Raw genomic sequence first — 27,467 nt, forward strand, 5'->3', positions numbered from 1 at the left:
CTCAAGTCAGTTTTGGTAGCCACAGAGGGACTCGTCAGATTGTCTCACATCACTACGTATGCTGTACCTCCACATCAGCTGTCTATTTCGTTTCAGATTTGCTATTACAGACCTTTCTCCAGCAGTAGGTTCACAAATGCACAGCGCAGTCCGCTAGCCTATACTGACCTTTTGAGTAGCCCTAGAATAGCAGCTCTGATCACTAAATGTAAGATTAAAAAGGACTGACGACAATGTTAAAAAACAGACAATCTTTATTAGAGAAACAAGGAGGAGGGTAGAAGAGTTCACCACAATGCGACACCTGCACTCTTAAACATACCTGTATTTAAAGGGCCTGTTGCAGTTCTGTTTGTCACTCATTAACTGGTAGAAATATGAGACACAGGAAGAATGGGAGGCAACAAGGTCACTATAGTCAACTGAGAGAGAGGGGGGATGTGGGAGAGTCCTCAACAACTGAGCACGACTGCAGGTTTTTTTTGCAGCGAGTTCAAGATCGTCAGGGCGCTAGCTATCCTCTCTTCTTCAATATGAACCTGATTAAAATCGTAAGTCTTGGAAAACTTTGGAAAGGGTGGCATTTGCTTAAGGAGCTGCTTAACACTCCTTTCTCGGCTTGATGCGAGTTTTAATAACTGGGACACTTCCTCCTCCTCAAACAAAACAGGCTGAGCAGAGGCAAGAAGCTTAGACAAATGCTTGAACAGCATTCGAATATAAACCAGTTTCTCTGCCCACATATTCACCTCTCCTTTTTCAAACAAGTATTCCTCGTCAACCTAAAAGAAAAGAAAAGAAAAAAAAACTATTAAACAATAGTAAACGTCTTGCTTCTCAAAGAGCAAATCAGGCTGTGTCACCGAGTAATATCAACTTTTCCCCAAGTTCAGCCACTGACACCCAGTATGATACTCAGTCATCTTATCACCCATTTTTTTTTTGTTATCACTGGTTCTCACAAAATACCACCTTCCAGTTCTGGAACAGAGTTTGCCTCGGAATTAGATAACTTGGGGGATCAGACGTTTTTGACTACACCCACGTTTCCAAATCAGCATCTTTCCTTAACTAGCCGTTCAGCTGCATATCTCCTCTTATTTCTGTTCATTGGCTTTTATAACTACTCAATGTCATTAACTCACCTTTCCTCTTATTTCAGTCACTTTATGTTCATAGTTACAGGAAGTCATTAAAGAACTTTTTCTATTGCAGAAAATCTTATTTACCAAGCTGCAGTCTTCCTCTGTGTTTTCCTTTGGAGATGCATCTCTCAACAGCCACTCTGTCAAAACGATTACACCAGAAGAGGTTTGGTCCCAAAGCTTGAACAGCTGACACAACAGGCTTAGGCCCTTGTCTAATGCCATAACTGGATGGACAATATCTGCAAAGATAAAAAGTTAATGACAGTGCAAGGTGGTGTCAAATGCAGGACATTTTGCAACCTCTGGAGGGCAGCCCACACATTTTTAGATTACAATATGTGCAGCAGTTCTCGGTTCTGGCCTTGAATTGAGCTTCAGTGAAGGATTTATTTACACTCATTCAGTGATGCAGAACAGAACAAATCCCTTAAACCTGGCATAACAGATACAGAGAACAGACTAAGACGAGAACTAGACGCACATATGAATGACTAATGAGATACCAGCTGTTAAGACAACAGGGCTTAAGTGTCTCATATTAGGAAACAACCAGCACAAAGGCAGCTTTCTGAGTCTGAACTAAACTAAACTGATGTCTGCTTTCTAGAAAAGCACCTTCAAGGACAAACCAAATGTATTTACAATAATATGTGCTAACAGACTGATGGCAAACGTGAGACTGAAAGCCAGCTCAAATGATAACCACACAACTTCCAGATCTGACAGAAGATACAGTGCAACAGTACTCAGCTTCTTAACAGCTTTATGTTAGTCGAGGACATGCAACACGTAGACTGTAACGGAGCATGCCTCTCTTCCTCGGCTGGGTGGATTAATTAAACCCTCAAGAGCCTGATACATTTTCAGAGCAGTACTAAGTCTTCCAATAAAATTAAAACACAATTCTACCATAAGCAACACTCGCATAAAAATGATAAATGTATACATTAAACTTAACCATGAAAAGTAAAATTACAACGCAACACAGATTTTTCAAAACAGATCCAACACAGAACAAACACCTTCTCTACTGTAATAATTATGAACCATTTGTTATTCTCTTTCCTTTGGTCGTTAACCAGCTCTGATCTTTACCTCAAATATAAATTATTATTACCGCATATACTAGCAGATAAGTCGGAACTTGATTTTACTGTATAATTTCTGGTATTTTATAATGTCGGTCATATAAGTCGAATGCGGAAAACTCACGCTATTGGTACAAGAGATTATGATATGCTAATGCCCCCCTGAGAGAGTAACCACGGAGCACACGGCCTTTTTTTTTTTCTATGTGGGTGCAGCAATGCACTGTATCAGCGTGTGCTCCTAACCCCTCTCTCTGTCGTGTCTACGTGACTACACAGTAATACCCGAACTATTCCGAAGCAACGTTTGCACTGTTTTGCATTTTTTGTATCTCACACACCTTTATTGTAAGAGCATCCCTTATCTACGATGGAGTGTTAGATCAGAAGAGAATATGAAGCTGGTTTTAAATTAAACGTCGTTGAAGTAGCGAAAGAAATTGGTAACTGCGCTGCTGCAAAAAAATTCGATGTGTCCAAGAAACTGATGCGAGATTGGAGGAGGCAAGAAGATGTTAAAAAAAATAAAAAATAGAAAATTAAGTGTCGCATTTTTGAACGGCCGTATGAGTCGGGGTCTGATTTTATGATCGATTTTTCGGGTTTCAAGACCCAACTTATATGTGAGAATATACAGTAAATCTGATAGGAAGTAAAGAGGGATCCGCACTAACATTTTGAAGGTATACTCCACATTTTTATGTTACTTATTCTGTGTTGTTTGTAGTGATAGCTGAGGACAATATTTCAAATAAATTGGAAAAAACAAAGTTTCTCATACAATGGGGCTTCAGTGGGGGGCCCAATGCTGATGAACAGAAAAAAATGAGTGAAAAAAATCTTCAATTATACATATTGCATAATCCACATGTCAGCTATCCAGTTGTGTGCTCACAACACAATTTTAATGTGGCTTGTCATAATGTACAGTACACAGACAAATCACTTCCCACCCATACATGCAGGCCTCAGTGGCGACACCCTGCAGTTGTGTTTACTATCAGCTTTCACCCCATTTTTTATGACTGTGGACACATTCTGACAGCCAGCAACATTAAGATCACATTTCTGTGGGAAACACGAATGACATTAGAACTTCTACATGGATTGAAACTTGAAGAACAAAAGCGTTTAAAAATGCAGAATAATTTTATCAAATGGAGGAAAAAGTACCTTATTTTATTAGAATACTTAATACATACCCTTCATGGACGAGTAAGGTAAGGCCAAGAATTAATCTACAAAAACACACCAGTATTAACTGTATGACATCTTTCTATGACTGTCCTCATCTCCTCTGTGCTCATTTGTTCTTTCTTAAACTGTTTTCATGCCATCTTGGCTCAAGGCTGTTTACTGTGGCAGTCATTAAAACCCTAATCTGTTGTCCAATGTAGAAGACTCTACTTCTTTATCAACACACAAGGGGGCTCCGCCCCCTGCTCGCTTCGCTCGCCTACCCCCGGCGTTTTGAACCCGTGCCCGCTGGGCAGCCACGTGTGAGGATGACGCACGTTTAATACGGAGCGTTCGCCCGTGTCACTCTGGCGCTCCCCACTGTTAATACGGAGCTCCGTCCGTACTATTATGCGGTGCATTGTGGACTACTGCGGACCCCGTAGTGTTTCCCGTTTCAGTTTGTATCTCGGTCAGTCGAGCTTTTGTTTTTGAAGCGTTTGAATTCCAGTCTTCATTATCTGTAACCTGCTGTCCATGTGTTTGGCCCACTCGTTTAACCTATTTATGACGTTTTACTTTGCTTTCTACTCTGTCTTTCATTTGTGATCTCGCTTTATTCTGCTTTTGTTTCAATGACACCTGGTCCGTGGTGAATATATTTTCCCTTTTTCGAGTAATAATTTTCATTTGTTTGCGATACTGTGATGTTTATCGTACTGTTAATAATGCATCACTGTAATGTGATTCACCTATGGTGTATAGTTTGGACGTGAGAGGATGACGTATGTTTAATACGGAGCGTTCGACCGTGTCACTCTGGGTCTTCCCACTGTTACTACGAAGCTCTTTCCGAACTATTATGCGGTGCATTGTGGAGCACTGCGGACTCTGTAGTGTTTCCCGTTTCACTTCGTATCTCGTTTAGTCGAGCTCTTTCTTTTAGGAGCAGTGCCTGCCTGGTCTGCGGCATTTCAGACGCACGTTGTAGGCGCCTGCGTTCATTAATTATATCCAGGCAGGCGCGTGTTTGTATCTCGGTCACTCGAGCTGTGTCGTGTTGAATCCGTGCCTGCTTTGCCTACGCAGTTTGAGACGCACGTTGTAGGCGTCCACGTTCATTAGATCTGTCCACGCGTTTAACTGTCGTTGTTTCTGCCTTTATATTCTGTATCTCGGTGTGCATGTGTTTCGTGCCTAGGTTTTTTTGAAGCTGTTGCATTCCAGTTTTCATCATCTGTAACCCGCTCTCCATGTGTTCGTCCCCGTTCTTTAATCCCTTTATAAAGTTTTACTTTGTTTCCTACTCTGTGTTTTATTTCTGGCCTCGCTTTATCCTGCTTACGGCATGTCAGACGGTTCGTAGTCTTTCTCGTTTTACTCTGGGCAGGGGGGCTTTGTTCTGTAACCTGCTCTCCATGTGTTTGTCCCTGTTCTTTAACCTCTTTATGACGTTTTACTTTGTTTCCTACTCTGACGGTTCGTAGTCTCTCCCGTTTTGCTCTGGTGCGGTTTGGGGTTTGTGTGGCGCCTGCGCACATGCGTAGTCTCTCCCGTTTCACTCTGGGGTGGGGTGGGGCTTTGTGTGGCACTTGCGCACTATGTCTTTTGCGTCCACGGGCAGGTCCCTGTGTCCATATCCGGTTTACCATTCTCGTTTAGTAATATGGATTGAAATCCAACATTGTTTAAAAGCTTAAAGGTGACCGGAGAAAAAAATGTACAATGAATTAACAAGTTAACTCACAGTTTGTGGTATTATTATTATTATTATTAGTGTTTACTCGTGTCCGAGTATTCAGTTTCTTACCTCCTATCTGCTGTGTTTCTATTGTTGGTGACCGACGAGGCCAATCCTTGCATAGAACACACAGCCACATACATGGTAAATATGTGGTAAATTTAAGGTAATGGTAAATGAGGAGATATAAAATACACCTTCAAAATGGTACAGATGAAAAACATTGATAAGGAAACCACAACAATGTGTCAGAAAAACCTATTTCTCTGTGGTATGTGGCAATTAAACAGTAACAATATGGCAAGTAAATTGCAGACATGACTTAATTTATGTTAAATACAGAATAATGTATGACCAAGGCACAAGCATGGCTTACAGCAAAAAAGTTATGGGACCACAAATTTATTCCAGTGTTCTCTGAAACAGAGAGGTATGATTTTTAAACCTTTAAAGTTTATTAAATGAAACAGAGTTGCCTTTACATTCTTTTTTTTAATCGCAGGAGTGGTGACAATTTCACTGTAGTCTGAATTACTCCTATAACTGTCACCATTTTAAGAAGAATGTGTACAATACCACATGTTGTTGGAATTATACTATTATCACTAGTTCGTGCGGGACCTGCAATTCAGAATCTCATTGTACTATGTACACGACAGTAAACGTGAATCTGTTATATAAAGCAAAACATTCAAGTGAGGGTTCAGTTACTTTTAGAGTATAAGATAGCAGGAGATGCTGTTCACAGCTAAGCAAATTCTATGCTGCAACAGCCCTGACCACAGTTTTCATTTACCAGAGCCTGTGTTTACTTTGTGCCTGTAAAGGAACGCATTGCTTAATTTAACTTCTTGTTCATCTTCACCTGCATTTTACAGTTTGGCAAGGTTTCGTTTTCTCAAAAACATTAGTAAATATTAGTATTTCTCATGCAAACAAAGGAATGTATTTTATTTAGTGAAGGTGAGTCAGTTTTTACTATTTGAGTACATGTGATTGCTTTATTTTTAATAAAACAAGTTTTACATGAAGGCAACTACTTTATAACGTGCAATGGTACTTGCTCTTTGCACCATTCCGTATATATCACATTGTTTTGTGAAGGTATACAGATTGTTATTTAAATAAATGACAATGTGAAGACTTATTTGCAGCTTTTTTTTTTGCAAGAGCAGCAAAAAACAAAATCGAGTTGCCTGTCAGAAAATGAAAAGGCAGGAAGCAAATCTTAGATAAGAAAATGCACTGTAGCTTAGCTATAAATGTATAGAATTTAGAAACAAGAAATTAGGTAAGCATAGCTTAAGCATGGGTTGACATTTGACAAATGAAATCACCAGCCCTTAATGAAAAGCTGGTCTGCAAATGAAACTGGTAGCCACTGAAAAATCCCTGAAAGTTGTTTTCAGTATTGCAGGCAGTGACCATGTTCACTGTTATCAGTTTTAGGTTAACTACCTCTCTTGAATTTTTGAAAAGACTTAAGAGGTCTAACTTAGAATAGTCAGGTGCCAACAACAAAAGATATGTGAGATTCTATTGACATGAAACATTTAAACTTGACATTTTTTAATTCAAGTTCAAGTTTTCATCTTAAAACTGATGTGAAGAGAATTATAAAAGCATTTTTTTCTAACTTCAGATACAAATATATTGTTCTGCTAAAATCCACCTTAAGAGAAGTAAGACTGTTACTGTCACAAACTGTAAACTGTATTTAAAAGAAATGAAAATGTGAAGTAATGGTGACAAAAAGTAGGGGGAGTTTTTTTTTTACAGTTAAAACTGCCAAATGATTAGTAGATTTATTGCTATAAAAATGTAAAACCACTGCAATAGCCATTCTCGACCAATGTGTTTAAAATGTTTGCTTTTACTTAACTCACCATTAATTTATAGCATCACTGTTTCATAGCAATAATACTGCAATTCAGTACCTTCTTCTTTTGGCTGCTTCCGTGAGGGGTCACCACAGCGGACCATCTGCTTCCATATCTTCCTGTCTTCAGCATCTTGTTCCGTCACACCCACCACCTGCATATCCTCTCTTACCACATCCATAAACATTCTCTTAGGCTTTCCTCTTTACCTCTTGCTCCATCCCTAGCATGTTTCTCCCAATATACCCCTCATCTCTCCTCTGCACATGTCCAAACCAATACAATCTCGCCTCTCTGAATTTGTCTCCCAACTGACCCTCTAATGTCCTCATTTCTAATCCTATCCATCCTCGTCACACCCAATACAAATCTTAACATCTTTAACTCTGCCACCTCCAGCTCTTTCTCCTGCTTTCTAGTCAGTGCCACTGTCTCCAACCCATATAACATACCTGGTCTTACTACCGTCCTGTAGACCTTCCCTTTCACTCTTGCTGATAACCGTCTGTCATAAATTACTCCCGACACTCTTCTCCACCCACTGTATCCTGCCTGCAATCTCTTCTTCACCTCTCTCCCACAATCCCCGTTACTCTGTACTATTGATCACAAGTATTTAAACTCCTCCACCTTCGACATCTCTACTCCCTGCATCCTCACCATTGCACTGACCTCCCTCTCATTTACATAAATGTATTCTGTCTTGTTCCTACTGACCTTCATTCCTGTCCTCTATACGGCTTATCACCACCTCTCCAGGGTCTCCTCAACCTGCTCCCAACTCTTATTACAGATCGAAATGTCTTCCGCAAACATTATAGTCCACGGTGACTCTCTGTCAACCTGTCCATCAACATTGCAAATAAGAAATTACTCAGAGCCGATCCCTGATGTAATCCTACCTCAACCTTAAACGCATCCATCGCTCCTACTGCAGTCCTCACCACTTCACACTTCCCTTGTACATATCCTGTACCACTCTTAGATACTTCTCTGCCACCCCCGACTTCCTCATACAATATCACAACTCTTCTTGAGGCACCCTGTTGTATGCCTTAAAGTAAGTTGTAATGTTTCTTTGCATTGGTATCTCATCCAAGATTAGTTCCTACCTGCTGCCCAGTTCTACTGGTATTGACTGCACCCCTGCTATGGCTATAAACTAGAAAATGAATAGCTGAAGTGTAAGCAATGGGTCTGCCACTCAACGTGTTTTTCTTCATGCCCACAACACATTTTCAATATTCTTACAATTTTTGTGTGGTAGGTTACCTGACCTGGTCGGGTCACACATTTAGCTGGGAGTCTTTGCAATCCTGTAATTTCAACACACACTTGAATGGCAGTAATATTGATAAAGTCTTTTTATGTAATGTCCCTGGATGTGGATTAAAGAAAGAGTCTAACTGTACAACCAGATGTCTTGTATGACATTCCAAAAACTTTACGAATACAGTGATCCCTCGCTATATCGCGCTTCGCCTTTCGCGGCTTCACTCCATCGCGGATTTTATATGTAAGCATATTTAAATATATATCGCTGATTTTTTGCTGGTTCGCGGATTTCTGCGGACAATGGGTCTTTTAATTTCTGGTACATTCTTCCTCAGTTGGTTTGCCCAGTTGATTTCATACAAGGGACGCTATTGGCAGATGGCTGAGAAGCTAGATTGCTTACTTTTCTCTGTCTCTCTTGCGCTGAGTTTCTCTGATCCTGACGTATGGGGATTGAGCAGGGGGGCTGTTCGCACACCTAGACGATACGGACGCTCGTCTAAAAATGCTGAAAGATTATCTTCACGTTGCTATCTTTTGTGCAGCTGCTTCCTGAAACGACATGCTGCACGGTGCTTCGCATACTTAAAAGCTCAAAGGGCACGTATTGATTTTTGACTGAAAAACAAACTCTGTCTCTCTCTATCTCTCTCTCTCTCTCTCCCTGCTCCTGACAGAGGGGGTGTGAGCTGCCGGCTTCAACAGCTTTGTGCCGCGGTGCTTTGCATACTTAAAAGCCAAACAGCCCTATTGATTTGTTTGCTAGAGATTGTTTTCTCTATCTATGTGACATTCTGTGCTCCTGACACGCACTCCTTTGAAGAGGAAGATATGTTTGCATTCTTTTAATTGTGAGACAGAACTGTCATCTCTGTCTTGTCATGGAGCACAGTTTAAACTTTTGAAAAAGAGACAAATATTTGTTTGTAGTGTTTGAATAACATTCCTGTCTCTCTACAACCTCCTGTGTTTCTGCGTAAATATGTGACCCAAGCATGACAATATAAAAATAACCATATAAACATATGGTTTCTACTTCGCGGATTTTCTTATTTCGCGGGTGGCTCTGGAACGCAACCCCCGCGATGGAGGAGGGATTACTGTACTACAATTTTACGATCTGCAGGAATATAATATTATACAGACTAAACAACAAAGCAGCATTAGATACTAAATGCAGTGAAAAATAGAGTTTCAGAGGCAAAGCAATCGATGGGCTAAAAGGTTATGATACACACACTTCTTTATACTTTATACTTTATAAGTACATATTGTGGCAAGCGGCTGGGGGTGGTACCCAGGCAGGACACCCGGAAGGACCGGAGGAGGGATTACGCCTCCTTCAGACCACGAGGGGGTGACCGCCTTTGTGGCTATGGGGACCACGGGAAAGGAGCATGGAAGCTCAACCCTATAGGGGCCTGTGGTCACTGCCAGGGGGCACCCCGATGCCTGAAGAGCCCACACCCTCAGCACTTCCGCCGCATCCGGAGGGGGTGGGGGAGAGAAGACCAGGGACACCCGGAGTGCTTCCGGGTGCACACCTGGCACTTCTGCCACACCAGGGAGTGCTGGCAGTAACTCATTGGGAGGCACCTGGAGCACGTCCGGGTGAATATAAAAGGGGCCGCCTCCCTCCATTCGACGGCTGGAGTCGGGTGGAAGAAGGGCAGAACTCAGAGGAGAGGAGTGGAGGCGAACCTGAAGAGAGAGGCATTGGAAAGAGAGGCCTGGACTTTGGGTGAAAAGTACAGGAGTACTGGGTTGTGTGCTGTCACTTGTATATAATATGTTCAATAAACGTGTGTGGTGTTAACCCTACGGTATCCGCCTGTCTGTGTCCGGGCTGGCTTCCACAATATCTTATATATAATTCGCCAGCCTACTCACTCACTCACGTCTGTCCGAAGACGAATGCGCAGTCGCCTTCTGCACAGCTGCCCGAAAAACCTTACGAGACCGACATCACGGCAGGCGGCGGATTTACGGCCGCGAAAATTCAAAGAGAAAGGCGACTTCGATTAAAGCTCTAGAGGCCTGAAAGGCGATTTCGACTACAGCTCGAGGCCTAATTACGCATTCATTCAATACACCTATATCAGGTTTGTGGTGCTTATACTTATTACTATTCCATATTGTACTGGAACATTCAGAATTCAATATTATACTATAGGTCTGGAAACTTCATCAACTAACAGTACAAGCCTGTACAGTAATGAGTAAAGCGGACTACAATCATTACAAAACAACTTCTTCTTTACTTATCATTTGTTCTTCATACACTGCTGACACAAACTCGTGCCCGTTTCATCTTACGTTGTCGAAACAGGCTCTTTGTCTAGTGTATGTATATATATATATATATATATATATATATATATATATATATATATATATATATATATATATATATATATATATACACATACATACATGCATACAGTATATAATATTGTAGTATAGTTTGTAAAACTGTAACCCTCTATTAATAATACAATAAACACAGGATATCATTGAAGGCAAAAAAGTATTGAAAGGTAAATGCAGCCAAGCTTGACAATTAAACATGCATACTTATTATTTGCCAACCTGGTTGTTTTTGCACACAGTATTTATTTTAGTGTTAGTTAGAAGAAAGTGACTAATTTTGCATGCTTCTCAGATTTTCTAAGGCTTAACTACAAAACCCTTTAAAAATACCTTGATATCTACATTAATTACTTATAGGAAGGCATACTGATCATCAACAACATTGCAATAGCACAACTTAAACTAGTAACACACAAACAATTGTGCTTCTTCTTGTTAATATTGAACATATTGTTTAAATATTCACAGTCTATATCTAGGCTAGCTTGAGGCTAATGACTTATCCTAGAGCTAGTTAGAATTAGACATTTCAATCATTCAGATGAAATTAGAGGTGCAGCTAAAAGGGTATTACAAAATGCCTGAGTGTTCATCATTCCACAGTAAGACAAACTGTCTATAAATGGAGGAAATTAAGTACTGATGCTACTCTCCCTGGGAATGGGTATCCTGCAAAGATCACGGTATGAGTGCAGCACGTCAAAGTCTCTGTTAATGTGTTCACTATAACAAAAACAATAAACAAAGATTGGATTCATGGAATTCCATGGATTCATGGAAGAACATCACACGGGAAACCACGTCTCTCTAAAAGAAACACTGCTGCATCTCTAAATTTGGCAAAAGACCATCTGGATGTTTCATATTGCTTCTGGAGCAATGCTCTTGTCTACTCTTTGGTACAAACATGCAATTCTATGTTTAAAGGAAAAGAGCAATGCACAATAACAACAAAACCTCATTCCAGCAATGAAGAATGGTGGAAAGGGCATCACGGTCTGGGGCTCCTTTGCTGTCTCAAGGTCTGGACAGCTTGTTGTCACAAACAGAACAGTGAATTCAAGGAATTGGACAGGATGAATGTCAAGGCAGCAGGCAGTTACCTGGAGCTTAATAAAAGTTGGACGATGCAAGATAATGGACCAAAACGCAGAAAGGCTTAAACAAAAGAAATGACCAAGTCAAATCCCACAGCTCAATGCAACTGAGGTAATGTAGCATGGTCTAAATAGAGTTGTTCATGCAATGAATCCCAGAAATATCAATTATCTGAGAGGAATGGTCTGAAATTCTTTCAGCCCAAAGGTACATGAGTACTGTAAAATTCCTAATTGATGATTATTACTAAACGAGGAATGTGAAAAAAGCTCTCGAAAACATCAACAGAAACCAAAGGAAAGTTATATATACAACAAATAATGCATGCATAGTTAAAACTGGACACATATACTTGCTTTCCTCATTTGTCAAATTTAATATTGTTCTTTATCAGTATGCTGCTGCTGGAGTATGTGAATTTCCCCTTGGGATTAAAGAAAGAAAGAAAGAAAGAAAGAAAGAAAGAAAGAAAGAAAGATAGATAGATAGATAGATAGATAGATAGATAGATAGATAGATAGATAGATAGATAGATAGATAGATAGATAGATAGATAGATAGATAGATAGATAGATAGATAGATAGATAGAATCTATCTATCTATCTATCTATCTATCTATCTATCTATCTATCTATCTATCTATCTATCTATCTATCTATCTATCTGACTCCAAAGACCCTGAATTAGATTAAGAGAGTTTGAAAAAATTATGTGACATTATATTAACTTTGACAGAGCATGATGCAGAAGACAGGAAGATATGTGTTTTGTCTTGGTAGAGTATTATATTACTCTACTTTTCCCTTTTGTATTATTAATATGTAGCCTTTGTCAGAATGCCTCAAATCTCTCAGATTTACCACTCTTTATAAGGTACTGTACCATATAACTTCTCCCCACCTTCCCTTCTACGTTTGTAACCTCAGGCAATTAGGTGCAGTAAAAGACAAGCAGGAGTTAAATTATAATTTAAATAATGTATTATTGATAATATTCATAAATAATAACAACATGCAAAGTATATTTGAATATTGAGAACCACACAACCTGATAAATGGTGATGTGTAATTTCAGGCGGCACACAGACTTGTTAGTTACTTAAAATGTCTTTAGTTAAGACATCATTTGTGGTCAGCTTTCTTCAGAACAGGCCACATGCCTGTCTCAATATGGCTGCTGAGCTGTGCTCTTCATTGTGTTGACCTTTTCAGTTCATGGTGTGAGATGGCCTTTCATCAGTTTGGTAACAGAGAGAGAGTGAGGTAAAGCAAGCAAATTTATAGGTTTTCTGTCCAACCCCTACAGCCAATAGGGCGTCATGGTACTTAATAGCTTTTGATACAAGACAGTTCCAAACAGCCATACTTCAGACCAATGTGGGGACAGAACACCTGCCCTCCAAACCCAGAGTTAAGGTAACGCTTGGCAGTTAGGCAGCCTGGCTTTCCTGTGGGGGTTGACTGAGAGACTTTAGCAGAGAAATATTAGCCAAACTTGTTTGAGGCAACCCTGTCGTAAAATTACAAAGATACTCATTTCTAAAAGGGGAGAAGGGGTTCTTAAACCATCAAACCATTGCTGTTATTAGCAATAATGTAACACTAATATTACATTGCTTTGTCTAAGTTACAAATAAAGACATACAAAATATTTATCAACTTGTATGCAAAATTTCACACCACAACAATATGGAAAAAGATGATCCGCTGTGGTAACCCCTAACAGGAGCAGCTGAAAGAAGAAGATGTGATATTATGTTAACATACATTAAAAGAAATGAAGGGAAAGATGGATGTTGAGAAAGGAGCAAGAACAGTATATACAATACTAAAACTCAGTTTTGGAGACTAGCAAAACATGGTGGCAAGGGAAAACTGCAACCACAGCATTTAAGAAGAATTACAGACAGAGTACTGTGTAGGTGACAAGTCTTTTGTAGGAAGAGAGGGTGTTTAAAAAAAAATTAGATAAAAACCACAAAGAAAAGAGACAAGCAGGTGGAGCATTTTTTTTTATACTTAACTCATCCTGTATAAATTTAAGGTAAGGATAACACTAAGAGTTCAACATGATATAAGAGAACCTTAAAGAAAAGTATTTTATGAACAGAGAGCTCAAAAATAAATGAACAACAAAGTAGTAGGCTTACAAAGTGGATAGGAAGATACACCACAGAATGACAGCTACTTGTTTAAATGTAGCTTTGTGCCACATTGTATCAGCATAACCAAAATATGGGCCTACGAAGAAGTCAGATGCAACACAGTGTCTTTCTGACTGTGAAAATTACAATCAGTGCACCAGTTCCTCACAACGCTAAAGTTAGAAGATGAGTTTAAAGAAGTTCCTTTCATTTCCACTCAGCTCCAAGTCCCAAAGCTCAGGATGCCTTACCTGTCAGTATTTCAGAAGCCAACTCTGATGGCACTTGTCCTATAAAGTCAGCAGCACATTCCCTTACATCTTGATCTTCATCCTGAAGAAGTGTGAAGAGAATCCTCCACAGTGTTAAAGTCTCTTGAAGACCTGAAGAGCAGAGATAATTACATATTTCATTCTGGAGTATCACTGCTAATATGACTTAAAAAAGACAATCACAGCTCCAGCAGAAACAGTTTATGTGGACACATCCCTTCTGAGCGGTTTACTATACTATGAAAGATGTGCACTCTTACCCAGAGTTAGCTTGACATTGGACAGTATGGATGTTGTGCCTCTAACCAAAATATCTGCAGCTGTCATCTTGACATCACACGACTGTGCCTCTTCACAGCACTGTGCCATGAGTGTCACCCATCTTTGTACATCAGGTAGCATGGAATCACTTAGGTCCTGAAAGTGTTGAATAGTAAAATCCAGTGAGCACTATTAGAAATGGAGGGTGCAAAACATAACATCTAGGCACAAATAATCATCAGGATATACTGGGAATCCACTAAGTGTGAAAAGGAACACATAGGACTGAAGGCAAAAAATGGAAAGTAATGAATCAGAACTGATTGGTACCCTACAGACTGCACATTAAAAGGTAGGATTCATGGTCAAACAAAGAAGGTTTTTTAAAGTATAAGACTTTTACCTTGCAATCACACTGTACAAGATATAGAATAAGTTTGGAGGTGAAAAAGAGAGCATCACAGAAGAGTTCCTCACTAAAAGACAAACAAACAAATAAATGAAATTAATATTCCTGTAAAAATATGTTGCTTTCTTCACTTAAATATTTGAAGGTTACAACCACCAGTTGCTCTCAGTCCATTATAGGTTTAAAGGTTCATTACGTGGTAAAGGTAGTCATCGACTTACGACCTATCGACCTACGACTGCACCTCATGGGCAAGCGACAGTTTTCGCCAGGCCAGCTCCATATTCCAGACTCATTCATCTTGATCTCAGTTTATTACTTGCAGCAGTTTCGACTATTTGTCTTACAATTACAGGAAAAAAGGCAATTTATCTTGACACAAAAATGAAGGTGATCAAGCAGTATGAGGGAAGAAAGAAAGTGAATGCGATTGCATGCGACTTTAAGTTATCCCATAGTAGCCGGTGTTCCCCACACACACACACTGTACTACTGCGCATTCGACTTTGAATCTGGTTAACCTCCAAAGCTTCTGTGAACCACGAAGGGGTAATGAAACCACACTGAACTCCTTTATCTGTTAATGTTTATTATTAACAGGCTGAGATGTTAATACAGAAAAAACCTGAGTGCCCAAACTCTACCGGTATGATTCCTGCTCTCGCAGTTAACACAATGAACACTGGGAGAAGTACACGCTGATGACACAACATAACATAGACGAAGAAAGGATTTGTGAAGCTGTTATAGGTTCGGCACCCATGTGAGCAAAAGTAATAATGAAACAAAATAATAAAATAAAAAAATATTATAGAAAATCTACACAGGCTGCTAAGAATGACAATAAAAAAGCATATAAAACAAACAATAGGACTTCCATCATTGACTTAAAAAAAGGTCAGTCAGAACTGAACATGGTCGTATTTCGACGACTACCTGTATATTGAGCTTTCTGTCAATGAAACGGCCCACTTTAGGAGATCGCCAAAGCTCATTGTTCCCGACTCTGTGGTCCATGGTAGGAGGGAATCCATGTTCAAACAGGAGAGGATCCTTAGCACCTAGAAAGATATTGATACTTGGTGGATATCAACATTCAGTAGGCTCATACCTTAGTCTCATTCATCCATCCATCCATTTTCCAACCCGCTGAATCCGAACACAGGGTCACAGGGGTCTGCTGGAGCCAATCCCAGCCAACACAGGGCACAAGGCAGGGAACCAATCCTGGGCAGGGTGCCAACCCACCGCAGTTAGTCTCATTCAGATTAGCATTTCAACTCGAAGCTTCCAGTTTCTCATTATAAGACAGAAAATGCTACACCGGCTACAGGAGACATGTAATGACTCTTAATCTGTTAATACTGTGATTCTGGGACTTTCTCACCTTGGCTTTTGTTAACGGGCACTAAAAATTTTTTTACAAGAAACTGTATTCTTCTGAATTTAAACAGGTAATTAGTAGGAACTGTTGAATTCTGGGTATAAATGTAATTTCACCCTGTAGCTATAGCTCCAATCGGATTCACCAATAGACTTGAATGTAATGCATTTATCTGTAATCTTGCATCGTTACAACGTTTTTGAGGGTTTAGATGAAAAGCAATACACACACTGAATCACAATTTGCTTTACCTTATTACATACAACATTGCCATTTACAGGCTGCAGATTTATGTGATAAAGTGTAACAGTCTGAATGTTTTAAGCATTGTACAGAAAAGAACAGGTGAAAATAAATATCATGAACTATGCACAGCGTTCACCCCATCAATTTCCCTTTAGTGGGCTGTGCAAGTGTTTAAACTGATCCAGGGCATGCAATTGCTACTGGCTTGTGTTGTACCTAGGGCTTGAAGTGGGCCGGTACACTAAACTGGCACTTCCCTCTTTGTGCTTTGTGAACCAGAGTATAGCGGTCTGACCTTCAGGGGACACCCCAGTTCTCTATAATACTGCATTTCTTTTACTATCAAGGGGGATCCCCAACACCTCTCCCAGATGTTTTAAGAAAATGTATAGAAGTGTGCACGACACTCCAAAGGTGAGAAAGCTGCTCAAATTTGTATCTTTAATGGCACTGCGAGGAGTAACAAGAGGCTGACAGAATATGTGTGCACCCAAGGATGTCACTTCATCCTCTACTTCTTTCTCTCTCTCTCCATTTTTGTTCTGGTGAAGCAATGCCAATGCTCACAGCTACAAAGTATGTCACACACTTGAGCTTTACAGCGCTTGCTAACCACATTATCTTTGAGCTTTGATGTACTTTGCTCCTTCGACTTTGCTTCTGCTAGCAGCCTTCACTTACATAAAATGGCAAACCCCATTTCTCTGTGCACTCAGCTAAAAAAAAAACGGACACAGTGCATTAGTATAGGCTACCTGCTACAGCATTATTATTGACAAAGAAACAAACGTGTCGGGTAATTTTTTTTACTATAACGTCACCAAAAACACTTTTAGATTTTGGGATATTTCATTTTTCCATTGTAGGAGGTTTTTATTTATCCCTAAATATTGAAATGTCCTGTCTCCGCAGATACCTATTGCCCCAGATGTACAATCCGGCCAAATTTTAGCTTTTAAACTAAAAGGGAAATAGGGTTTCTGTATCAAATTTATATTTTATATATGGTACAGAGATGGTCTTATTTTGGTTACATGTTCAAACCCTGTGGTGGGCTGGCGCCTTGCCCAGGGACTGTTTCCTGCCTTGTGCCCTGTGTTGGCTGGGATTGGCTCCAGCAGACCCCCCGTGACCCTGTATTAGGATATAGTGGGTTGGATAATGGATGGATGTTCAAACCTCTGTATCTTACAATAATTAAGTATACTGCAAAACCATTATAGCAGACTGATAGTATTTTTATAAGACATGATAAAATGTAGAACTAATACATTGCTCAAGTAGGCTCATTTGCTGTACAAAAATGTTTCAATTTTTGCATTCATTTTGAGCTCTCCTTTTTTAGCACTGAGGCTGATGTCTACTATGTCTGTATGATAAATTATGTGGAATACTCCACTGACTTAAACATAAACAACATTCATAGCATATACACAGTCATATGAAAAAGTTTGGGAACCCCTCTCAGCCTGCATAATAATTGACTCTCCTTTCAACAAAAAAGATAACAGTGGTATGCCTTTCATTTCCTAGGAACATCTGAGTACTGCGGTGTTTTCCAAACAAAGATTTTTAGTGAAGCAGTATTTAGTTGTATGAAATTAAATCAAATGTGAAAAACTGGCTGTGCAAAAATGTAGGTCCCCTTATAATTTTGCTGATTTGAATGCCTGTCACTGCTCAATGCTGATTACTTGCAACACCAAATTGGTTGGATGAGCTCGTTAAGCCTTGAACTTCATAGACAGGTGTGTCTAATCATGAGATATAAAGGTATTTAAGGTGGTCAATTGCAAGTTGGGGCAGCACGGTGGCGCAGTGGGTAGTGCTGCTGCCTCGCAGTTGGGAGACCTGGGGACCTGGGTTTGCTTCCCGGGTCCTCCCTGCGTGGAGTTTGCATGTTCTCCCCGTGTCTGCGTGGGTTTCCTCCGGTTTCCTCCCACAATCCAAAGACATGCAGGTTAGGTGGATTGGCGATTCTAAATTGGCCCTAGTGTGTGGGTGTGTTTGTGCGTGTCCTGTGGTGGGTTGGCACCCTGCCCGGGACTGGTTGCTGCCTTGCGCCCTGTGTTGGCTGGGATTGGCTCCAGCAGACCCCTGTGACCCCGTGTTCGGATTCAGCGGGTTGGAAAATGGATGGATGGAACTGCAAGTTGTGCTTCCCTTTGACTCTCCTCTGAAAGTGACACCATGGGATCCTCAAAGCAACTCTCAAAAGATCTGAAAACAAAGATTGTTCAGTCTCCTGGTTTAGGGGAAGGCTACAAAAAGCTATCTCAGAGGTTTAAACTGTCAGTTTCAACTGTAAGGAATGGAATCAGGAAATGGAAGTCCACAGGCACAGTTGCTGTTAAACCCAGCAGGTCTGGCAGGCCAAGAAAAATACAGGAGCAGCATATGTGCATGATTGTGAGAATGGTTACAGACAACCCACAGATCACCTCCAAAGACCTGCAAGAACATCTTGCTGCAGATGGTGTATCTGTACATCGTTCTACAATTCAGCGCAATTTGCACAAAGAACATCTGTATGGCAGGGTGATGAGAAAGAAGCCCTTTCTGCACTCACGCCACAAACAGAGTCACTTGTTGTATGCAAATGCTCATTTAGACAAGCCAGATTCATTTTGGAACAAAGTGCTTTGGATTGATGAGACAAAAATTGAGTTATTTGGTCATAACAAAAAGCGCTTTGCATGGCGGAAGAAGAACACCGCATTCCAAGAAAAACACCTGCTACCTACTGTCAAATTTGGTGGAGGATCCATCATGCTATGGGGCTGTGTGGCTAGTTCAGGGACTGGGACCCTTGTTAAACTCGGGGGTCGAATGAATTCAAACCAGTATCAACAAATTCTTCAGGATAATGTTCAAGCATCAGCCACAATGTTGAAGTTACGCAGGGTTGGATATTCCAACAAGACAATGACCCAAAACACAGTTCAAAATCTACAAAGACATTCATGCAGATGGAGAAGTACAATGTTCTGGAATGGCCGTCACAGTCCCCTGACTTGAATATCAGCGAAAATCTATGGGATGATTTGAAGCAGGCTGTCCATGCTCAGCAGACATCACATTTAACTGAACCAGAGAGATTTTGTATGGAAGAATGGTCAAAAATACCTCCATCCAGAATCCAGACATTCATCAAAGGCTATAGGAGGTGTCTAGAGGCTGTTAGATTTGCAAAATGAGGCTCAACTAAGTATTGATGTCATATCTCTGTCGGGGTGCCCAAATTTATGTGCCTGTCTAATTTTGTTATGATATTTTCTTTTAATCCAACAAACGTAATGTCACTGCTGAAATACTTCTGTTTCCATAAGGCATGTCAGATATTAAAAGGAAGTTGCTACTTTGAAAGCTCAGCCAATGAGAAACAAAAATCCAAAGAATTAGGTGGGGTTCCCAAACTTTTTCATATGACTGTATAGTCCTAACCAATGCTCATTAACTCCTGAAAATAAAATCTGCCACTTCATTGTAGAATAAAACACCTCAAATTGTACACAGGAAGTAAGCTGAGCATTAAGCATTTAGGACCATAGGATACATTAATTGGTAAATGGATGAGTTAGTGCTTATTTTATTGTGTCTATGTGCTTTATTCATTATTTTCCTACATGGAACCATACCCATGCTAAAACATTTCTCTTCTGTAGAACAGCTGTCTGGCTTAACCCACTTTAAATTAGGAGTAACTCTGTTATACCAAATGAGGACACAGATGGAGCCATTTCTCATAATTGTTGAAGAAGATACTTCAAAAGCAACAGGCACCTTTTCACACAAAGCTAGATGTACCTTCCCAAGGCAGATGGGGTGTAATTCTTGAAGGGCCATGTTCCTTAGAATGCTTTTGACTCGAGACAGTGAGCTGTTTTCAGTGGTGCCATCTAAACCTTGCATCCATTTGACTAATGCATCCAGCACAAGTGCACGGACCTCATAGACTTTATTTTTAAGAAGGTGGTGAAACAGTGTATTCAGCTGGGTCTGTGGATTAACGGACAAAGCAACCGAAGTGATGCTGATTAAGTATTGTGTCCATCCTGGAGCCTCCACTGAACAAGACGAGTGGTCAAGGAGCTCTGAATCAGAGACAGTTGCTTGTAACAACTCTTTAAGCTCTTCAGACGCAGAAGCTGGAAGAGAATATGGTAGGAATAAGTCTACTTATTTATCATACACAGTATATATATCATATACATAATCACTATGTGAAAGGACAATACAAAACTCCTCCTCTACTTAAAAGTCTTAAATAGCTTACTATAAACATATTAAACTGTACAGGCTTTGAACAAGTTTCAAATTAGTGAAGGAGAAAAAGTAGTGATGCATAAGGGCAAAGGATCCACATCTGTTACTGATACATGTTACAGTTAGGTCCCTAAATATTTGGACAGAGACAACGTTTTTCTAATTTTGGTTCTGTACATTACCACAATGAATTTTAAATGAAACAACTCAGATGCAGTTGAAGTGCAGACTTTCAGCTTTAATTCAATGGGGTGAACAAAACGATTGCATAAAAATGTGAGGCAACTAAAGTATTTTTTTAACACAATCCCTTCATTTCAGGGGCTCAAAAGTAATTGGACAATTGACTCAAAGGCTATTTCATGGGCACGTGTGGGCAAGTCTGTTGTTATGTCATTATCAATTAAGCAGATAAAAGGCCTGGAGTTGATCTGAGGTGTGGTGCTTGCATGTGAAAGATTTTGCTGTGAACAGACAACATGCGGTCAAAGGAGCTCTCCATGCAGGTGAAAGAAGCCATCCTTAAGCTGCGAAAACAGAAAAAACCCATCCAAGAAATTGCTACAATATTACGAGCGGCAAAATCTACAGTTTGGTACATACTGAGAAAGAAAGCAAGCACTGGTGAACTCAGCAACGCAAAAAGACCTGGACGTCCACAGAAGACAACAGTGGTAGATGATCGCAGAATCATTTCCATGGTGAAGAGAAACCCCTTCACAACAGCCAACCAAGTGAACAACACTCTCCAGGGGGTAGGCGTATCGATATCCAAGTATACCATAAAGAGAAGACTGCATGAAAGTAAATACAGAGGGTGCACTGCAAGGTGCAAGCCACTCTTAAGCCTCAAGAATAGAAAGGCTAGATTGGACTTTGCTAAACAACATCTAAAAAAGCCAGCACAGTTCTGGAAAAACATTCTTTGGACAGATGAAACCAAGATCAACCTCTACCAGAATGATGGCAAGAACAAAGTATGGAGAAGGCGTGGAACAGCTCATTATCCAAAGCATACCACATCATCTGTAAAACACGGTGGAGGCAGTGTGATTTCTTGGGCGTGCATGGCTGCCAGTGGCACTGGGACACTAGTGTTTATTGATGATGTGACACAGAACAGAAGCAGCCGAATGAATTCTGAGGTGTTCAGAGACATACTGTCTGCTCAAATCCAGCTAAATACAGTCAAATTGATTGTGGAAGTTTTATGATACAGATGGACAATGACCCAAAACATACAGCCAAAGCAACCCAGGAGTTTATTAAAGCAAAGAAGTGGACAATTCTTGAATGGCCAAGTCAGTCACCTGATCTTAACCCAATTGAGCAGGCATTTCACTTGTTGAAGGCTAAACTTCAGACAGAAAGGCCCACAAACAAACAGCAACTGAAAGCCGCTGCAGTAAAGCCTGGCAGAGCATTAAAAAGGAGGAAACCTGGCATCTGGTGATGTCCATGAGTTCAAGACTTCAGGCTGTCATTGCCAGCAAAGGGTTTTCAACCAAGTATTAGAAATGAACATTTGATTTCCAGTTATTTAATTTGTCCAATTACTTTTGAGCCCCTGAAATGAAGGGATTGTGTTAAAAAATGCTTTAGTTGCCTTACATTTTTATGCAATCGTTTTGTTCACCCCACTGAATTAAAGCTGAAAGTCTGCACTTCAACTGCATCTGAGTTGTTTCATTTAAAATTCATTGTGGGAATGTACAGAACCAAAATTAGAAAAACGTTGTCTCTGTCCAAATATTTATGGACCTAACTGTATGTTATACAGAGGATTATAAAACGATAGGATAACGAGACAACATAGATAAGGCACACAATGAGAGAAAACTGAGAGACTGATGGGAAGGGAGGAGGCTGCACTTTATATGTGGGGGAAAAACATATGAAAGCAAGTTATTCAGATATACAGTAAGTACCTCAATTTTGTCCATCTGTACGTTCAGTGTTATTCAAAATGTACTTTAACATTTGTGTAACAGTTTTTGAAAGGTGTCCTACTATATTCTTTTGTCTTCTTCAGAAAACCAGCAATGAACTGACATTAGTTAGTAGGTAAGGTATGAAATCTCCTAAAAACATTTTATAAATAAAAAAAAAAAAAAAGTTTCCAGGGGGTTTAAGTAATGTGGTTCAAAAATGCACTCGGACAATGGATATGCTTGTGGTTTCAACTTTAAGCTCACAGCAGAGACACTGAATACTCTTCTGCTCACAATATTTTTGCAGTCCTAGCTATTACGCTACTTTGAGCAACTTTTCAGATTTTATTACAAAAGAAATGTGACAGATTATAAACAGTACTAAATTACTTGAAGTTGTACCTCTGTACGCTTTGTTAAGACAGGTCACAATGTCCAGAAAGCAAGCTCTAGTAACATAGCAGGGGTTCACTCTGTTAAAACAAAGACAAGGTAAGAAGGGAACCTTTTTTATTATTGGCTGTGTTTTTACATAGACATGATGGCTACAAGGAAAAGAACGGCACTTAGTTTCATTGCTCCTATAGAACTTATTATGTTCAGGTTAGTTACTTTAAATTACTGCATTGACAAAGCAGCAAGCACCCAGTCTACCCATCCCACACACATTCCAAGGGCAGAGATAAACATGATTTGGGCATCCAAGGAAAACACAATGGCTTGCCAAAAAACACAAGAAATACAAAAAAACTTATATTTCCAAAACTGCTTTTTAACAAATGTGTCATACTTCAGCAGCACAGCAAATTCACTTAAATATTTAAGAATAAATAAAAATCAAAACAGTAAAGTGCCTAGTCTAACTAAACACAGTCCCAGCTGCACACTAAACAGCAGCTTTCTATCTGCTCGCTCTGTTTTACTGCCGCCTTGGCTTGGCTAGGGACCAAATTCCTTACCCTTCAGCTCCCCTTCCACTCCACTTCACCAGTCCGCTCAAGTCGGGGGGATGTTGGAGTTTTGGAGAAAGAACAAAAAACACTTTCTCATTTGTTACTAACTGCACACATATATGCATTGCCATATTTCAGGGCACTTTGCTGGCTTACACTTTACATTCGTATTGGACTCCAAAGGGCACACCTAACTAGACACTAAAAACGTCCACAAACCGATTCCCAGGGAAAAAGCAGCATGTAACAGAATCTGAAAAAGCACAGTCAGTAAGGGGTAGAAGTGCATTATGCAGCAACCACAGTAAATTAGAGTTCTGCAGCTGAACACTTCAAAACATAGACACATGAATTAATAAGATAATTCTGCAAATTACTGAAATCTAAGAGGATTTTTGAAAAGTTAAAGCTACATAATAATTTTTCTAGACAAAATGATAGGAGGTTACACTTTATTCATTCTCTACATTATAACACAGTCATGGTCACAGCAATAGGATATTATTTTTTGGTGGTTGTTGCTTATATCCCCAACATTTTCATAGGCTTGTGCACAGCGTTTAGAATCACAATGCCCTTTTTTGGCAAACCTTGGTGGTTCTCAGGAAAGGCTATTAAAATAGCAAACAGAGAGAGTGAGAGAATGGGATTACCTTGATGCCAGCCAGAACTTGGAGTGGATTTGGGAGGCGAGATCTCCGATAACTTGTAGGTTCTCTAAATCAGTTCTTTGTCTGGACTCCAGGTGAGATCTTAACAAATAAAGGATCTAAATTGAACAAAGAAAGCACAAGCAGCTGTGTTAAAGATACTAACTGATCTTGTTTCCGAGACTCTGCTAATAGTGGGACATCCACCACACCAAGAATAAAGGCAGAAGGTAGTCAATCAAAGAATGTGGAACTTAACAGTTACCAGATAGACACCCATATACACTCCTGTCTCGAGATCCTGTAGGTTAGTACATCACTCCCACACCCCATTTCTCTACTTTGTGTTGCCCTTTTTGGCCTATTCCCTGCACTTCCACCACTATTCACATCTTGAATCAAGTAAATTTTCCAATACTGCTCCTCATAGCCAAACCACACAGGCCTGTTTATTCAGCATCAACAGTTTTTCTCAACTATGCACCTTCTACACCAGGGGTGTCGAACTCCGGGTCTGGTGGGCAGCAGTGGCTGCAGGTTTTCATTCTAAGTCTTTTCCTAATCAGTGACCAGTTTTCACTGCTAATTAACTTCTTTGCCCTTCACTGTAATAGCCTTGTTTTTAAGGATTAAGTCCCCTGAATTTATTCCTTTCTTCATTAAATGACAGCTGTGGTGAGTGGCTGGGGGCGGTACCCAGCCGGGACGCCTGGAAGGACCGGGAGAGGGACTACGCCTCCTCCAGACCACGAGAGGGCAGCCGCCCTGGTTTGGATGGTGGCCATGGAAACAGAGCATGGAAGCTCAACCCTATAGGGGCCCGTGGTCACCGCCAGGGGGCGCCCAAATGCCTGAGAAGCCCTGGATGTCAGCACTTCTGCCACACCCAGAGGTGCTGGCGGAAGGAAAACCAGGGACACCCGGAGTGCTTCCAGGTGCTCGTGCGGCACTTCCGCCACACCAGCAAGTGCCGCAGGAAGCTTGTCAGGAGGCACCTGGAGCACGTCCGGGTGGACTTAAAAGGTGCCGCCTCCCTCCATTCATCAGCTGGAGATGGGTGGAAGAGGACAGAGCTTGGAGGAGAGGAGTGGAGGCGGTAAAGAGAGGCATTGAAAGAGGCCCGTATGGTGCAGGGGCACCATGTTGTAAATAGTTTGGAAAATGTATAATAAACGTGTGTTGGTGTCTGAACCATCGGTGTCTGCCTGTCTGTGCCCGGGGCGGGTCTCAACACAGCCAAACATAAATGAGATGTGAAACGAGCCAACAGATGAGCAGCTAAGCTGGGATTTCAAACTCCAACCAATTTCACTCCAAGCAATTTCTTAATGAGAAGCTGATCTTTGCTGTTAATTAAACCCATTATTTAATTCCATAACTTGTTGCTGCTCTGATTCATCCACAGCAGACATTTCCCAGACTGTTGATTTTCTGTTTTTTTCTAAGAACACAGTCAAGATGTTTTGATGACCTGAGAGATCACCCTTACCAACACCATCACCTTTCTTTATTTTCAGATATTGTGTGATGGGCACAGGTGAGCTGGTCATATGGCGGCTAGTTTTCTGTTTAATTATTGTTTGGCTGATAATTAAGGAAAAAGAGACAAGCAAGGGGCCTGAGTCAAGTCAATTAAAATTAAAGCAAAAGAAGTTAATTAGCAGCAAAAACTGGTCACTAATGAAGAAGAAGGTTAGAATGAAAACCTGCAGCCACTGCGGCCCTCCAGGACCGGAGTTTGACACACATGTTCTACACACATCCACCCTATTCAATTAAATTTAGATTGGTGAAAATGTATATGTTATTCTTCACTGAAAATGGGTTCAGAGCACATAAACAGATGGAAACAGTACAGCAACAGAAAAATCATATAGGCATGTGCACACACATATATTTACTTCTGTTAACAGTGAGGTTCACAAATCATGGCTCAAATGTAATTGAAATAAGAGAGACATAAGATGAAATTAATAAAATGTATTACCAGTAGACAGATGATGAGATGTAAGCAAAACTACAGTTAACAGCACCCCTTGAAAATTAAACCTCTGAGGAGCTTACTGTGTTTTGAATACGCAAAGTAAAAGCTGGGCTGATTTCAACTTCAAGGTTCCTTTCTTTCATTTCCATACATCCTAATATCATCAAATGAAACATGCTTAGTCCGTAAATTAAAACAGTAAAGAAAATATGGCGACCTGATGCTGTGCCATTAACCATTGAAAGCCAACGTTTCCAACCCTGCAGATGTTGCATTCCTTGACCAGGAGTACCACCTTGGTCAAGGTAACAAAGAATGGGGAAAGGAAAACTAACAGCTGTTAATGATTGCCACACTTTCATTGATGAAAAATAACAGACATTTCTACCTAATGAACAGCCTAGTCACTAGGTGTTATAAGTGTGCGTGTGAATAAAGTAGCAAGTTATCAGCCCTGATTTAAATGCCATAAATGAATAGGGCATCCCATACACCAGCAAATCATGGCAAAGTTTAGGTGCCCTGTAAATAAATAAAGGCTCTGCCTTTCCACAGCAGCTTTTCATACGTATGTACATGTGCTTTGAACTTTAGAAGATCTGCCTCTTGCATTCATAAAGTACTCTCAGCAATTTACAGATTAATATGTTCTTTTATAATTTTTGGAGCACAATGTCTGTATTATTGTATTGATTGTTATCTTTGACTGAATTATCTTTTAACTGCTTGTGTTTTGTTCTCTTAATAATATATGTTATGTTAAGTAACGTGCGTCTAAGCTATCTAAATTTTTATATGTTACAAAGGACTAGACCTTAAACGTAACTAAAGGTCAATACAGAGACTAAAGAACGGGAGTTTTATGGTTGAAACTTTCTATTTTTAATGATGTTCCTTAGGGTAATGTTTTGAATGAAATACAGGACAGAAAAAATGAAATTGGAGGACACTGTAAGTCAATATGACATGAAATAAAAGCATGAATGATCTTTAAATTATCCTGCAATGCAACAAGTTGACTCACTTACCCCTTTCCTAGCAGAAAAAGCAGGTCATGGATACTAATGCAAGTACTAAATGATAGCTTAATCTTAAAAGATAACACTCAAGCTTCATGCTGATTCAGCAAAGCTAACATTCAGGCCTTCAGAGTTAAAAATTGACAGTGTTTTGTTACTGTATGCAGCATTT

General features: G+C 40.1%; 1 protein-coding gene across 4 annotated transcripts in view; it reads right to left on the reverse strand.

Moving 5' to 3' along the window:
- Positions 1–238: 238 nt before the first annotated feature.
- The window catches only part of LOC114666192 (thyroid adenoma-associated protein homolog), a 200,495-nt gene continuing 173,266 nt past the window's right edge, over positions 239–27,467 (reverse strand). For 3 of the 4 annotated variants that reach the window (XM_028820955.2, XM_051919539.1, XM_051919538.1), the window contains exons 30-38: positions 24,296–24,411; positions 23,092–23,162; positions 20,300–20,640; positions 15,799–15,923; positions 14,857–14,929; positions 14,453–14,642; positions 14,172–14,303; positions 1,230–1,387; positions 239–782 (exon numbers count right to left, since the gene is read on the reverse strand). In XM_028820955.2, the coding sequence (XP_028676788.2) occupies positions 453–782; positions 1,230–1,387; positions 14,172–14,303; positions 14,453–14,642; positions 14,857–14,929; positions 15,799–15,923; positions 20,300–20,640; positions 23,092–23,162; positions 24,296–24,411 (1,536 nt within the window). In that variant the 3' untranslated portion in view covers positions 239–452. The remainder of the gene's footprint in view (positions 783–1,229; positions 1,388–14,171; positions 14,304–14,452; positions 14,643–14,856; positions 14,930–15,798; positions 15,924–20,299; positions 20,641–23,091; positions 23,163–24,295; positions 24,412–27,467) is intronic. The other variant, XM_051919540.1, reaches the window with a different exon arrangement.

Source organism: Erpetoichthys calabaricus, chromosome 15, assembly GCF_900747795.2.
Source record: "Erpetoichthys calabaricus chromosome 15, fErpCal1.3, whole genome shotgun sequence".
In the NCBI taxonomy this organism is placed as follows: domain Eukaryota; kingdom Metazoa; phylum Chordata; class Cladistia; order Polypteriformes; family Polypteridae; genus Erpetoichthys; species Erpetoichthys calabaricus.